At 37.7% G+C, this 17356-nt stretch overlaps 1 protein-coding gene across 1 annotated transcript in view; it reads right to left on the minus strand.

Moving 5' to 3' along the window:
* Positions 1-2297: 2297 nt before the first annotated feature.
* The window catches only part of ZNF277 (zinc finger protein 277), a 55155-nt gene continuing 40096 nt past the window's right edge, over positions 2298-17356 (minus strand). The window contains exons 7-12 of the mRNA XM_069851304.1: positions 14912-15044; positions 8793-8860; positions 7518-7614; positions 6970-7012; positions 6202-6376; positions 2298-5159 (exon numbers count right to left, since the gene is read on the minus strand). Coding sequence (XP_069707405.1) covers positions 4967-5159; positions 6202-6376; positions 6970-7012; positions 7518-7614; positions 8793-8860; positions 14912-15044 — 709 coding nt within the window. The 3' untranslated portion in view covers positions 2298-4966. The remainder of the gene's footprint in view (positions 5160-6201; positions 6377-6969; positions 7013-7517; positions 7615-8792; positions 8861-14911; positions 15045-17356) is intronic.

Genomic DNA, 17356 nt, shown 5'->3' on the forward strand with positions numbered 1-17356 from the left:
TGTAATGAGTAGGTAAAAAGACTGTTATAATTTATGTCAAGAGCCAGGTTAAATTAATCACCATAAACCATAGCTGGTTTTTTTAAGAGTGTCATTACGGTGTCATTACTTTGCATTGTAATAGTGCCTGCTGTTCTCAACCTGGTTAAGCCACGCATGCTAAATGCTTGAAATAACATTTTAAAAAAGAAAAATGATACTCCTTGATCCCAAATGCTTATAAGCCAAAAGAATTTGGAGAGATGAATGAAAAACCTGGGATGTGGTTAGAAAGGTAGGGGTGGGATAGTCAAGCTTTAGACATATTCCTCAATGTGGTCTGTGGGCTTCTATTAACAACTTTTTTCACCCATATTAAATCTCAGATGGGATTTCCACGACAAAAATACAGACATAATACTTGTCAACGGGCAGGAAGAAAAAAGATGTCACAACCTATCTGGAGAGTGTGTCCAGCTTCTTGACTACTCCTGTTTAATGTGCACCTTCCTAAGGAAAGGATAAATTTATCACGGATGTAAAATACCAAATGGGAGTTCAGCTAAGGATTGACAAGATAATTTCTAGAATAGTTGCCTTATCTGTACCTTTATGAGAAAGAGTCTGGGAAAGGCTGTACAATCAAATTCCAGAAGCTAGTTAAAATGTCACTGGTGTAAGATGTCAAGTTCAGCGTGACTTTGTAGCAGAAAACTTCCAACAAGAAAAAAACCAAACCCAAACACTGCAGAAACAGCTCATTCAGTGCCTGTAGATAAAAGGAATGGAGTTTACATGAACTGGGTTCTTCATGCAGCCATTGTTGCCTGTAGTATTTCTACAGCAGCTGATTGTATTCGCTATTACATGGAAGCCGTAATTCATTCTAGGTTACAAATACCTGCTCCATGTGACAGTTGTTACCAAGTTTGTTGTACCTGGCAGATTTGACCGCACACTTCAGTTGTTCTATTGTAACTAAGGCTCAGAAAACATCACAACTGAACAAAAACTCCAGGGAAAAACTGTAAAATTTTTCTCTTTGTGCCTCTGTTAAATACAGCTTTTCTCCAGGGATCTTTGATTCTCTTTTGCCTCTGCCTGTGTATAAGTAAAATGCAAATAATGCAGGATAATTTAATACAGCACCAAGTCATAAGCAAAGCTGTGAAATTTGCTGCTCTTCAGTGGCAGTGGATGGTAGATGTTGCCAACGTCTATGTCCAGTGTCCACTCTGGACTTGAATTTGAGCATAGAGACTGGTCACCTTGGAAGAAAGCGACTGTACTTTAGCCTGGAGAAGAGGAGGCTGAGGGGTGACCTCATTGCTCTCTACAACTACCTGAAAGGACGTTGTAGAGAGGAGGGTGCTGGCCTCTTCTCCCAAGTGACGGGGGACAGGACAAGAGGGAATGGCCTCAAGCTCCGCCAGGGGAGGTTTAGGCTAGACGTTAGGAAAAAATTCTTTACAGAAAGGGTCATTGGGCACTGGAACAGGCTGCCCAGGGAGGTCGTTGAGTCACCTTCCCTGGAGGTGTTTAAGGCACGGGTGGACGAGGTGCTGAGGGATATGGTTTAGTGTTTGGTAGGAACGGTTAGACTCGGTGATCCGGTGGGTCTCTTCCAACCTGGTTATTCTGTGATTCTGTGATTCTGTACTGCTGTTCACAGTTCAGTTTCACATTAGGTCAACCACTCCGTAAAATGGGAGCCAGACACCTCACTGACTAGCAGAGATCCAACCAGAATTCAGAAGCAGTGATGGCACTGAGAGATGACAATAGCAGAGACACTTCTCAGAGGCTTACTTTGGTGTTTCACACATTAGTTACCATTTTGCCAGCCGAGAGCAGCTGCTGACAGCTCTCTCACAGCATGCCAGACATGTAATACAGAAACTGAAAACAGTAAGTGTCTTCAATGAAAGTCAACAACCATTAACTCGTTAAAGCAGATCAGGTCTGCAGAGAATTGTCAGAATAAATTGTGTGTGGAGATGTATCATAGACATAATTAAGGCACTTGTACAAAGGGCAGGAGGAATTACTGGTTACCACGACACAAGCCTTTTTCCTCCTTTTACCCAGTGTCTTCTAAACAAGAGGATGGCTTTAGATAAAGCAAAATGAGTATGCATAAGGAGTCAAGATCCAGGCTAAGAGGAAATATTATGGTAAGAAATATGCATTGGATTTCTGTGTAGATTTTTTTTTCATACAAATTAGCACCACTCATTCTGCTGATCTGACTCTCTCAAGAGCATTTGCCAATCCCATTTCTGCCTGTTCCATGACTTAGGGCAATGCTGGTGTTTTTTTAATGCTTCCAAAAATGCTCCTTTGTCAGAAGAACATGTTTGCTCATATAATAGCTGAGTCTGTATACTGTATGCAGTCATAACTGTGTCCCCTACTCCTAACAAAAAGATAACTTCAGTTTTAAAAGAGACACTGATGTTGGCTTTGCTTTAGACAGAGGACAAGAATGTCTACGGAAAATTGTGGTCATTATACAAACAAATACAGTACGTTTAGCAAAAAGTTGATTAGGAGCATCACTGTGCTAAATGCAGATGCTAAATTTTTACTCTAGGAACTTTACCCAACTCTCTCTGTGAACTGACTTTAAACCTACTTTGTTGCCTGCTGTTCATATCTGAAGTAAAAAGGTCAACCCTTTCATGTTCCAACTCATGTTTCACGTATTTTCAGTGAACAGTTACACACTGCTGATAAATTGTTTCCTAAGTACCTTTTCCTCTTTACTCAAAAGACAATCAACCCATGTTATTTATGCAATTTACCTTAAGATATACTTTTAATTCTACACTGATAAATTGCTATTTCAAATTTGTGTTAGAAGCAGGAACAGCAATCATTTCATATTGCTGATATTAACATTCTTGCTTTCATTTTGTACGGATTTGTGTGACTCAGCATCACATTCCTCACGATTAGGAAATGTTTTGTAATTTCACTTTATGATGTATCAATAAAATTTTATCCTTCTTTTAACGTGCCCTTCTGAGATGGCCTTGCCATAAAACAAATGCACATACTGCTGATTTAACCATAGTTCTCTTGCTGATTTTTTTTGATTGCTCAAGACACTTATCATTAATATAAACCCCATCAACTCTTACTCCCACCTCAGCTAAGAATCTGACTGAAAAACAAAGACTGGAATAAATTTCTAATTTAGGAAGAAAATAACTGCTTGGCGAGAAAATTACTTAAGAGGGGAAAAAATAATCAAGAGCAACTGTTGTTGCAATTATTGCATGAAATTAAAAACTTATAAATGCAAGTAGACATTACAGCTTATTAAAGATGGCCAGATATTTAGGGGTTGCTTCTCCTAAATTTTTGTACCAGTTTAATCAAATCCAATGCAGGTATATGACTACACCTGCCCCCTTCTTCTTTCTGTATCCTCAGCACCTGCTGAATCACTTCTATCCTATTTCCTCTTGACAGAGTCATTGCTTCTATCTCTGTTTCATTGTGCAGTTAAGTGGCTGATCTGCCTTCTTCAGTACATTTTCAGCATCCTGTTCTTCTAAATTATCTCCAGAGCACCTGGGCCCAACAGAGAATAGGAAAGGGGAAACAGAGAAAGGTGCTGAGTGGGTGATGGGCAATTCCAGGAGAAAGCAAGTTCACTGCAAGTTAAAAGAAACTGATGCAAACATTTCAAGGTGAATTAGGCTGGATATGGAAGCTTAGCAGAACACGGGTAAAGATTTGAACTCTAGCCCCTGCTCCGAGGGACTGCTATGTATTTCTCAGCCAGTGTATAACAACAAACAACTCTTATTGACAGCAATCTATTTCAGGCAAAGAGGGCTGTGCAAAGGCAAAGCCATGGCTTTCAATCATCGCAGGAAGGGAAGGGCACTGAGCCAAGACTCCCGTACTTTGAGCAAGTGCTCTAAACTGACCTAAAGAAGAAAAAAGGAATGTGCTGACAGTTTTGAAAGCAGTTATACATATTATGGAAAGCCAAACCTGAACTCTGGAGCTACCTCTTAAGATTTCAGAGGAGAAAGAGAGGCAGGAATACCTAGTTTGGATCATCCTAGTAGGACCTGATGCTCTGAGCTGCTTTGCCCTGTCTAGACTGAGGTGCTTTCTGGACATGCTGAAGACCTTCTGTTACTTGTGGAACTTAGAAGTTTAATATGAAAAGGAATATGGTAGCTTTAATGGACAGCTGAGTTGAGATTTTGGGGATTTAATTTGGATTTATTTATCTGCAATCCCTTAAATAGTTTCTTTTGCATCTCAGTTCATGACCATACAAGAAAACTACTTTAAATGCTTTGGAATTTTGATGTAACAAAAATTGCAATTGCTCCTACCATTTTTCAGGCTTTGGACTGGCAGCATTTCATGCAGTCAGACACGGGCCAAGCAGAGCTTTAATAATGTTTCTGAGCCAGTTTTCACAACAGACAAGATGCATCTTCTATACTGATAACAAATAACAGAGGTACACAGATCTACTTTCACTTCAAAGAAGGTCTACGGTTAAAAATAGCAAAATTTCCTTAATGTAACAGACTAGCAATTAAATTCGGGTTTTTTTTTCTTTATGCTCTCAAACAGGAATAATAAATAGAAGATTCACTCCTTGGTTCATATATCAAAACACATTGTCTTTGTTTGTACCTTTTACAGACAGCCTTAAAATGGAACTCTGATTCTGATTTATTCAGAAAAACTAAAAAAAAGATGAAAAATCCTATTTGTAAACAATCCTAGAAGTATTTGGAGGGCCAAGCAGAAAATCCAGCATTTGATTTTAACATAAAGCTAGAATTTAAAGGAAGATAAATAAAAAATGTTTACACTTAAATTTTATTTAGCATTTGCTTTCATATAATATTTGCCCAGTGAGTTAAACTGTATTCCAATATTATAGAAAGAATGGGATTTTTTTGTCTTGCAGAAGAAGCACTCAAAAGTCAGCAACTGTAATCCAAGGTCAAAATTTCTCCTGACTCTTGTTCTCTTCATACAGGAGCTGGTTTAAAACACTGCTCTGTTTGAGAGCTTTTAGATTGGATATATCTTCGCTTACAACAGGGACATCTTCACGCTGATCCTCAGTTATCAGATCTTCACTGTCTGACAGCGTACACAGGAGTGTATCATTTTCATAGGTAGGAAAATAATACCTGAAAGCAACAAGGCATAATTATTAGACAGTCACATATTTTGTTTGTAAGAGGTTGATAATATTTTATGAGATTAGATTTTAAAAAAGGAGAAATGAGAAAATCTGCTTGTCTGGAATGACAGTAAACCACACACGCAAAAAATCAACTGGCATAAATATCTTAGGAGAGTGATATAGAAGAGCTGGCAACAGACAAGTCCTTCCCCCTATTTTTTCACCTGTATGTTGTCATAGCTGAGGCCACAGATCCAGATTTGTCTCACAACAAATGCTGAACTGAAAAGTTTGAGTTAGAACATTCCCTGTGCTTTACCACCTGTGGCATCATCCCTCAGACCTATTCAGCCTACTTACAACCTGAATTAGCATTATGTTACACTCTCTGTTATGGAGAAAACTAAGGGTAACCAACCAACTTGTTTCGATGCCTACAGTTACGTAGACATTATTCATGTATCTACATTAGACATGCAAAAGAAGAGGTTTAGTCTGGTTCTAGAACCATAAGCCCTGAGCATATCTCTGCTTGCAATGAAATACGTGCCGGATGTGCATCCCAGGCATGATATGCATCTGTGTAGAACTAACGTCTCAAAGAATCTCATGCCTACAAATGGGACATTCAAGATGTCACTTTGGTGCGCAAATTCAAGCTTGCTTCCACGAGGAGGGGAAGTGCTCTGAATGCATCACGTATGCCTTTCACCATTTACTGCACAACTCAAAATACAGGCCAAAGGCAGTTTTGCAAATATAAACTTCTGCAGCATACTGACTTGATGGTGCAGACACAATTTGTAGTGATAGTGCATCCTGGATGCAACTAGAAGAGTGGTAACACATGCTCGTTTTAGCTTCAGACAGTACAGGTATTTATAATTCTGAGTAGTTTTCAGACCACTTATTATTCTACCCGAGCAAGTAGAGCTGTGGAGCTCAGGGCACTGCTGCATTGGCAGAACCCGGAAGTTTCAACTTACAATTTTATAGACATTATCAAGTAACACTACAAATGCTGGAAGAAACATGTGTGCCCTTACTGTGGTTGATCCCATGTAGACCTGGCTGGCAAGAATGTAATGTGTTTGGTCTCTTCCATATGACTTATCAATCCTCCTTTAGACTGAAATTTTTCTTGGCAGTTGTAACAACGACAGTGATGGATTTCCCTTCTGATAAAGTTCACTAGCTTTACTTGCTGATAGAAGTTCAGACCTGAGAGAGATGGTAGCAAATAAACACTTGAGGAACACGAGACTTAATTTACAAATACTCTCTTGGATTAAGCATAAATACTGGTAAGGATACTGCCTGAATGCTGTAACTTAGCAATTAACTGAACGAATGCAGCTGCAGGGGAACTAGCCCTTCTTTTAGTGTAAAAATTGCAAACATCTTGCTTCCTCTCAGTTTACAGCAGAAAGCAAATCTTGGCCAAACACAGCTCAGAGCACAGACTTCTAAGTTGCAAGGAAATCAACAACAACAACAATTATAATACTTCTAGGGCTCCAGCAGCCAGACTTGTGACTCACAGAGTGGGTATCTGTAGAGGCTACTCTGCAAAAGCATCCAATTGTTTTAAAGAAAATAGCTCGCACCTTTGTAACTAACAACAGTTTTTAAAAAATGAAGTGTTCTTGGCATTCTTTTGATTCTTTTGTAAGCTGGCAGAAAAGGTTTCCATAATGGAAAAGGTAAATGTCTGGATGAGAATCAAATTGATACAGTTGTTTTCCAGTATTCTTATGATGTGGTTTTCTCCACACTAGTGGCAAATGCGGACAACTACATCATCTCTTACTCACCATGCTCTGACTTTATTTTAGGAAAGTCAAATCCATGTGATTCCTGGAGGAAAGAAAAAAAAAGGAAAGAATAAATTATCTTATTTCCACTACTGCTACTATTCCAAGTTAAAAACAGCTGAGCTTTTCTTAGACTGATGCAGACTATGCATATAAACATGCAAAAACCAATACAAGAAACAACCCCCCTAAAGTTTTGTTTCATCAGAAACTTTTGTTAAACTGAAATGCTCCTATAGAAGCTTATTAAAACTGAAACACAGATGCTAACCATCAAATGAATTAAATCATCAAGTCATTATAATACTAAAGATGCTACCTCTTTTTTGTCTGTATGTTTGAAAGTAATAGGTAGTCATACTTTAAATATAAAACTTGACTCCACTGCCTATTTTAAAGAGCAGATGCTAGAGATGCTTGCAGTATTTTAGTTCTGCACTAAAGACAGCATTCTGATGCTGCAGCTGATTTGATCTTAACAAAGATGCTACAGTCGTACTTTCTAATTCCAAATTGATAAAGGAAATGATACTTGAAACAAGTCTCACCTGCATGTGAAGATACAGTTTTTCTGTGGTGTCTGCTTGTTGTTCACAGAACAGGCAAACTGCACACACAGGATGCTCTTCCCAGCCAGACCAGTCTCTTTTGATTAAGAGTCAAAAAGATTCATTTAATTGTGGAAAGGAGAAGAGATATTTTGTGAAAGGGCACTTCAGATACTGCACTCACAGCACCAGAAATAAATCCAAAGAAACAGAATACTTAAAGGGGTGGAAGAGATAGTGTGGATTTATAGCTGGATATATCATTAGAATCTGGTTACGATCTAAAAAAATTACAAATTCAAGAACAACTGAGCAGTTACTGTTGGGTAATTCCTGTGCAGACAGGCATTAAGTCCTACTTGATCTTGCCTGCACTAACAAACAGGATCCTAACTTCTAACCAGTTTGGCAAGTCATCAAACATTGTGTTCAGTGTTTATTTTTATAAGGTCTTTTCATATTCTCTTATACCTTTCTAATTTTTCAATACAACTGTAAATACATAGTCATTGGGCAGAGTTCACTCTTGGTGTTATTCACTTATCAAATATTATTATTACTGAGACACTCATGCTAGATTTAGAGATGCACACAGTGACTAAGTACTTTACCAACATATCCATTTAGATCCACAATACTGCTGAGAGATACAGGTATTATTGCAACTGGGTATAGCCAAGTAAAATTAAGTTCAAGTCACAGATAGAAACAGGAAGGTCAGGGGGCACAACACCCACAAATTCCTTCCTGCTTATTCAATTTTCTACAGACAAGGAAGCTACCTCTGCAGCCATCTCAGGGCTTGGTCCACAGATAACCAGAGAGGAGAGGCAGATGTCACCCTCCATCAGCACCACTGAGACATTTCTTCCAAAATCCAGCTTTAATCTCTAGTTGATATCTTTTTAACAGACTTTTTTACACTATTTTTTTCTCATGCTGACATTTTTTTGCTTACTCGTCATTTTTAAATGTGAATGAAACCAATCCAACCATTATTTTAGCACAAAAGTAAAAAATGTTTTGCCTACATCATTAAAACCCAAAGGGCTCTTATTTGAGGTATATGCATACGAAAAAACAGGCTCGTGGTTGACATATGAGATTTACAGCCCTTGTTGTGGAGAAGTGTCTTTGATGAGACCAATTTGGGTTGTTATGACTGGCTTAAATGCATTTTAACTGTGCACTAACTATGCACACTATTTTCACTTAACCACTTTCAACAATAAGGGTCTTACAAGTCTTTACAACAGGCACATAAGTAACTCTTACTCTTCTAAGTTATCTAGTAATTCCCGGTCATCCTCTGACTGCACTTCCTCCCAGGACTTTCCAAACTCCTGAGGAGGAAAAAAAAAGAAAAAACATTTCCTGATTCACATCAAATTTTATACATCAAACCAATGAACATCTGGGAAGTCATAATGAACATCTTATCTTGGATCACACTGGTATTTCTGTGAACTAAAGGTAGTCATACAACGCTGCTTTATAAATAATTTTTAAAATAACAATTTGTTTTGTCTTTTAAAGGGACATTTCCCATCCTACATCTGTGAAGATGATTTGGCACAAAAGCATCTGAGCTCTGTGTAAAACTAGAGTGCTGCAACATTACCAAGATGTACGAGAGGTGGGTATGTTATCACTGTCTCCAGTTTGCCATCATGTTGCTCAATCCAGTCTGCCCACCTGGCTCTTCACGCAGCATCTGCTGCTTAACCAATGCAGCTATCATGTCTGAGACTTTAGCTGGCACAGCTACACCAGTCAGCATTCGTTCCTTGTACAAGGTTACGTCAGTAAAAACACAAGGTGTAAGCCTCGCTAAAGTACTCCAGACAGGCAGTATGAGCCAGGACACCTCTGAGCTACACTCCTGTTTCTCTTCCATCCTCTTCTCAGACATGAACGTAAGCACAGCTGTTCCTGGTGCTCAGTTCTTCCTTTTACGTTTTGTGTTGCTTATTTATATCTTAAGACCTTCAGCACAAAGTATATCACAATACATTTGTGCAGCATTCAGCACAACGGCAAGCACTCTCAGCACGAATGTGATATAAATAACAGGCAATAAAAAGCTGAAGCGCTCTACTGAAATACCAGCAGTGATCTTTAGCTAGTGTTTTTCTCTCCTCTGATTCTTCCTGCTTTTAAAAATAAACCAGAACGAACTAACCAGTAATCAAACCAGCATTTTTTATCTCATACTTTTGATGGCTGTGAAGCATTCATGAAGATCATAGTTAAAGACCTTGTCTCCATTAAAAAAATGAAAAGGCAGCTAATAAAAAGATCATTCTTCCACTTATTTCATTGAAATATTCCTTCTGATAAATGCATTTAATAACAACCTTAGGAACAAGTGTTATTATTGCCTTTATGCGTGTTTGGACAAAGAAGGAAAAGAGATCTATCATTTAACAAGTTAATGATAATTTTCAAAGCCGTTAGTGTCTACCAGGTAAATGACAAACAAATGTCTCGAGGCAGCTCTAAACATAATGTCATCATATATTACAGAATGAAAATTCGGTAATTAATTCAGTGATGCTACATGGTAGTGTGTAAACTCTCTGAATTACAGGGGAGACTCATTAATGTCACTGTTACTGTGAGAAAACATGAAGCCATTAACATCTCTCGCCACATGTTCTTCCAGCTGCACGTTAGTTTCCTATGGCTGGTAAAGCTAACACCTCAGTGAAAGGATAGTGACTCACAACTGCTGCAAAACAAAGACAAATGCTTACAATTTTTTTCCCTTACCAGCTTGAAGTACATATGCACAAAAGAGTATGTTCAAATCAGAAGCCAATATTAAGCTTCACCTTCTAATTAAATGTGAAAGGGGAGAACCATGCACAAGTTTTGTTATAGTTGCTGTTTCTTTATGGTGTTTCTGTTAAGAAGGCAGGGAAGGACCTTGTAAGAGGCCTCTGTTTCCCCCATCTATTTATATTCAGAGGAGAAAAAAAAAAAGGAAAAAGGAAAGAGCTAATGAGGTCTTGTATCACTGGAAAATTGCATGGTGAATAGATAACTGAGGAGACTGTGATTAAAGTGTTGGGAGACTGAAGCTGAGCAGTTGGGTGGGAAAGAGTTCTTATATTCTTTAAGCTCTTTCAGTTTTTTAAATTTTTCTTTTTGAAAAAAGCATTTTTTTCAATTCTACAGATTGATGGGCATCTGGGACTAAGGGTGCCTTTGTTTAGTATTCAATTTCCCTTGCTCTTTCATCATAGATGCAGGAGCTCCTAGCAATCATCTCCAGAGACTCCCAATAAATTCTTAACAAAATCAGAGGAAAAACTAGACTTGACATTGTTAATAGTTCAAAAAGCAGAAGACACATAATTAAAAAAAAATGTAGGCTTTGCTATTTATCTGAGGAAAACCAACTGTTTTAAAAAAGTACTTCCTTGTACCTTGCAGAGAGGAGGATCCTATAGAAAAGTGAGGAGAGCATGTAAATGTGTGTAATTTGATTTCCTCTTGAAAGTAAAGTCTAAATGCATAGAGATGAATTAACTCACAGACAATTTATCTTCTCAACTTGAGCACACTTTTAAGGGTTCCATAGGGATAAGGACTGCGTGCTTCACTAAGGTAACATACCCCAACTTGAGAAGAAGTGCTGAGATGGGAGAAAATAGAAACAGCAGCTGGTATCTCAAGCAGTTTTCCCAAAAGAGCAGTTACTGAACTACATGCAAATGTATTTCCAGGCCTGTGGAGCTCAGAAACTCCAGACAGATGCTGCTTTCCCCTGCAAATTTCCTCTCACTTTTCTTTTCACCTGCCTTACTGCGGCTATCTGAATTCTTTCATATTGCTGCAGAATTTAGAGATGCATTATCACATAGAAGAGATGGTCTTATCCCAGCACTAGTTAATAGACATTAGATGAATTTTAATAGGAAGTGTTCCCACACTTGGGGGATTTTATTAAGTCTTGAACTACTGCAAACTCATGAAGGGTTTGCTTTACTATTTTATAAAATATATCCTGCTGAAATCAAAACAGGCTAAGTATAAGTAGTAACTCCCATAATCAAATACCTCCCCGTCCCCCAACAGATAACAACGATGATTTAGGGCTTGGCAATAAGGAGAGAAAGTCTTTTCATCTTTGAGGAAAAGTAAAGGCTTTATGAAACAAATTTTCTAATAAGTAACAGGTACCATTTCCAGCTGTCTAGATTTGACACAAGCGCATTCATTACTGTGATGTTACACTACAGCAGATAAATGTCATTAGTTAATTTGAAAACAAACATCTATGCTTACTACAAAGCACACTGTAAACTTAAAAATGCTGTTAATAACAACTGCTAGAACACAGAAATGTCTTGTCAATCTGGATCCATCTCTGTTCCTTGGGCTGGAGAATAAGAGCTTCAATGCAGCCTCCTGCTCTTTTATGGCCTCAGGCAGGCACCACAGATTAAAAAATTTTTCTCCCTACTTTTTCACTTGACTCTGTGCAAGGTGAGTCACAGGCACAGATACAGAGACAAGAAAATTCGGTTGGAAGGGTTTGTTTGGAGAAAAGAAGAATAAAAAATAACTGACACATGTATCTGTTGTTACTCAGTTCTTCACCCTCTACTATACGCTAGTGTTTTTCGATTTATACTTCCAGCCTTTCCGAATAGGACTGGTATCATCTTCCACACCTACACAATACAGACAAAAGACCTCCAACTGTGAAAGCGACTCCCCCCACCTTTCAAGTAATCTGCTTAAGTGCCAAAGATTTAATAATAAACTTTTGATACTTGCTTATGAAAGAAAGACCACATGTAATATTAACACTAGACTGTGAGCAACAGAACATGTCAATAATATGGGGGTAGACAAAGCAAGGCAGCTTGTAGGTCATGCCAGAAGTCATACAAAGTCTCATAATAATAAAATATTAACAAAGGTCTTTGCACTTTCATTACTCATTGCTATGCCAAACTGGAAATTTAGGGGAGGGAATTACCAACACACAGACATAAAATGTCACTTATATTATAAAAACAGATTCTCATGACTGCACTAAAAACGTAAGTGAAGCCAAAAGCAGAATGGAGGGAAAAGAAGGCAGGCAAGCCTACTGCTCCAAATGAAATCAATGGCACCTCAGCCATCAGCTGAAAAACAGAAGTAAGAACAGGCCAGAAGATCGTGAGGCAGTTCAGCAGACATTCTCAGGACATCTGAACAAAAAGCCACAAAATAAAGGAGGTTGCCAGTTCCAGTTTAATAAGACTATTTTACACAGTTCTTGGTAAAGATAATTTGTAATTGAAAATTATAAAAAAGGAAAATAATGTCTGTAAGAACTATCCATTTAAATCGCTTAAGATCCAGTTGCTAACAGAGAAGCTCTATGGTATACATCCTAAGAGCAAAGTGGATAAGACTGTGATAATACTGATGTTTATCATAAGAGATCTACTTAATCTTATACTCTCTTTATGATGGAAACAAACTTGATCAAACTGGCAGATAGAAAGATCTTCGCTACATTCCCAAAATTCAAACTTTTCTGTGAAAATACATGAAAAATAGATAAATTGTACACCTACATCTTTAGGTCAAGATGAACTCAGCAGTAAATTTTGAAATAGCGCATCTTTCACTTCTGATAAGATACTTAATCTATGTCTGTGTCTGTGAAATTGCATAATCCCCCTGGGCATTTAGAGCAATGTGAAGCACAGATTTTTAAGACTCATTGAGAAGTCAGTAAAGCTTGATAGTGCACATTAAAAAACATATCCTCTAGTAAATAAGTGCTGGGGGAGAAGAAGCAAAATCACATCAAGTCATAACAGAAAGCAGACCTTGCATAACATCTAAAATTCACTGAATATAGACTCAGCTCAAAAAAAAAAAAAAAATTGCATTAATATAATCTACTGTAGACTACACATGTGCAATAGAAAACAATGTTATTTCTCCTTACCTGCGAAGGCCAATCTACCAAAACCCCAGTGAACAAATGAAAAGTTCCTCCCTTAAATCTTTTTCTCAATTATGCAAATAAAAGGGTTTACCAATGTTTACTTTGAAAGAAAACTTTATACTATGTAGTAACTATCCTAAAAAAATTCATGTTAATGAAAAATTTAATCTCATGCAACATTAGTGTGAAAATACACATTTTAAAGCAGACTATTTTCTAAGTGTTTAAGACAGAGTTTTTAGTCTGTTTTTAATAATGTATTAAAAAACACAATAACCATTTCTTTAAAAGAAGAAATGTAAGAAATTCTGATATGGCTACAGTTTGAAGGATTAGAAAGGCTATGTAGAAACAGTTCACTAGGTAGAATGTAGTGAAAGACAACTGAAAATGTGTGGAAACAAAACATGGCTGTATCGGCAAATAAAGCCAGAGAAAGAACTGGGACCATTCTAGGTATGTCCCAGAAGAAGCACTGGCAGGACACTGGCACAAACCTTGCATATGCAGAACCTCCTGCCCAATTTTTAACATTTTGGTGGTTTGACATACAAAAAATGCAAAGAAAATGCAGGCCTTATATTAATGATCTTTGGAAAGAAAGTCTGCAGGATTATAGAAAGAATTTACTCCTCCTTGTGTAGAAGGGACTCAGCAGAGCATTTTAAACATATAGCTTTTTGCTCTTAGTTTTACAGTAAATCCCAGGGAGAGAAATTAAAGGGAAAGAGTAGGTAAAATAGTCTAGGATGCCTATTTATAACCTGGTTATTAACACTTGTAGCAGGCACAAACACCAGTTCAGGTGAAATTTGGTTATTTCTGGGACAGAATGTAGCAGCTTTTGAAGAAGGTCCTATATTTATGAGTTGAAGACAGCAAGTGAAAATTTGTTACACACACATGCATACACACTCTCAAAGGTCTCAGAGACAAAATATTTGTACGTAGCAACATACATCTACCTTGAGGCTAAAAATGAACACTTAAGTTTTCTTTCATCTATGTATCTTTAATTTTCCTCCTCTTTGCATTTAATTTACACTCTGAACAGCACTTCCAGCTTAAAGTTTGTAGAAAACAAGCTCAAAGCCAGTAGCATTCAAGTTAGACGTCGCTTTAACTTCATTACTATAACTCATTTTCCCTTCTGGTTATTAAAGCAGAGACTGAGCACTAATGACATGATGATTAGCATCTCTTCAAGCTGCGTTCTTGCATCTCTCAAAATCAATTCTGAACAAAAATGTTTACTATTCCTTAGTTTAACAATTATCCAGAACATCATACTGAAATAGAGCATATTTCTTAAGAGCCCTTCACTTACTTTTTGACCCTGGTACTAATTGCTGGTTTGGAATTATTCACTTTTAACAACATTAACGGTCTGCATTTCTTTAGTCAATTTACTAATTATTCATACATCACTTACCAAGTAATTAATGATATAAAATTTGTCATATTCTTTGTTTTTGGCATTGATCCTGCGATGCTGCTTCTTTCTCATGTGATCTTTAAGCGTGTTTTTGTCTCTGAAGGTTTTTTCACAGTATAAACACTGCAGACTAAGATGAAAAGGTAAACAGGTCAACATGTTAAAATGCAAACAATACAAGATAATATCCTTAAATAAGCTGGACAGTAAGATTTATCTCTTCTTCCTGGCTGGGTAGTCTACAGCAGACTCCCACCACGATATCCACTTTCTTAGGGGTTCTGCTGATTTTTACCCATAATCCTATCATCACCATCATTAAGCTCAAGACTATCAAAATGCTCTCTAACATAGAGGGCTGACCCACTGCCTCTCTTCCCTTGCCTATCCCACCTGAAGAGTTTATAGCCACTCACAGCAGCACTCCATATATGTGAATCATCCCACCGCGTTCCTGTGATGGCAATTATATTGTAGTCTTCTTGCCCTACAATAACTTCTAGTTCCTTTTGTTTATTGCCCAAGCTGCGTGCATTGGTGTAGATGCGCTGCAGCTCAGCTGTTGATCCTGCTACACTTCTAAGTGGAATAGTCTTAATTCCTAGATGACTACTTACCAAATTCTCTAACCCATCAGTAATCTTTCCGTCTATGCTATCCCCTGCTTCCTCTGAGGTGGCAGACCAAAGGTCCTCACCAGCAAACCATTCCTCAGACACCGGGGTGCCATTCCCAGGCTTTTTTCTATCAAGCCTGGTTTGTGTCCCTCCCCTTTCACATCTAGTTTAAAGCTCTATTAATGAGCCCTGCTAGGTTCTTGGTAAATATCCTTTAACATTAAGGTGAGAAATTTACCACAGCACGTCTTCCAGAACAGTTCATAGAATCACAGAATAACCAGGTTGGAAGAGACCCACCGGATCATCGAGTCCAACCAAGCAAAAGGGAACATAATGTGCTTACACGGCAAACAAAAGTATACACATTGTATTAAATTCTCTATTTGAAGAACTATAAAATAATTGTTCTCTCCACTATAGCATCAACTGACAACAGCGAGTTGAGCATATTAAGCATTAAGTCAAGTCTCTTGACTCAGACAGTGGACTGTGAGGACATTTCAGCCTACATGGGTGATTCTTCCTGAAACAGACGATGGTCATCTTTTTCTTGCAGAGACGTAGAAACATCCTTGTGTAATGGATGCACATCTTGAGCCTTTAGTTAGCCAAGGTGCTATATATATCTTTCTTATAAGCAATGGCTTATATATCCTACCAAGACGGAGACTTTCCTGGGCTGTTAGAAAAATTATCTTCACTGGGGCCTAGGGAAAACCTCTAAAAAAATTTCTCATGAAATTAAAACTTTGTAATTGATGTTATATTATATACTTCTATTGGAGATACTGGTAAGACAGAAAAAAACATTGATGGGAAGGATAAACAGCAGCACTTCAAGACACAAAAGCCATGTATATTAAAAAAATGCAGTGGCTCTGAATGAAAATGATCACTTTTTTTTCTTTACTCAGATGAAAGCATGCTTGATTGTACAGTCAGAAGGAATTTTAACAATGTTTGGGTGAGGCCTTTCTGTGATTTCTCCAGGGTTTAACATATAGATGTCCAAGAAGAAAATTATTTTCTTATGCAAGCATTTGTCCCCACAAAAACCATTAACATTGTGCCTAGAAGGTCCATCTACACCCTGAAAGCCCTCAAACACCTTCAGCAAAGGTGCACCCAGATTCTCCTCACCCTTGGTGTGTGGAACAGCAATTCAGGATTTTCAGTATCCTTTTGCTTTTCAAGAACTGCTGTTTAGGCCTACTATTAATGAAGTTTTGAGTTCTCCTTGTGTTTGCAGCTTCAAAATCTAAATACTACCTCATTGGTGAATCATAGGTCCAGTGGCAAAATATGTCTATGCATTTTAATATTTGGTTTGCTCCACCTGTTAAAAGCACAGTGTTTCCTCTTCTTGTGAAAGGCATTCTAAGGATCACCATACACAATGTTGTCATGCTATTTGCCTGAAAGAAGATTCTTCTTCTCTTACTAACATTTTCAGGTACTGTTATTGTAGCTAGTAACTCTTTTCTTAGCACTAGGAGGAGTGGCCTTTCACCACTTTGGAAGCAATTCCAGTATGTGTATTAACTACAGAGAGGACTGGCTTTGAGAAACCTCCATCTAAACAAAAGCCTACTGATAAATAGTAAAGCTGCAATTTATCTGTGAGCATCAGGCAACACCAATGATAACATAAAAGGCATTCTAAATCTATCTTCATCTCTGATAAGCTTGCTAAATCTACACTTTCATTCTTAAGGAAGTACATTTTCTGCTACAGCCCAATTTGTATTTGTGGTGTACTCCTTATTGTCTCATTTATGAAATTCATAAAAGGCTCTTAGATACTTGCAAAGGAAAATCAAAA

The sequence above is a fragment of the Phaenicophaeus curvirostris genome, chromosome 1, assembly GCF_032191515.1.
Source record: "Phaenicophaeus curvirostris isolate KB17595 chromosome 1, BPBGC_Pcur_1.0, whole genome shotgun sequence".
Taxonomy (NCBI): domain Eukaryota; kingdom Metazoa; phylum Chordata; class Aves; order Cuculiformes; family Cuculidae; genus Phaenicophaeus; species Phaenicophaeus curvirostris.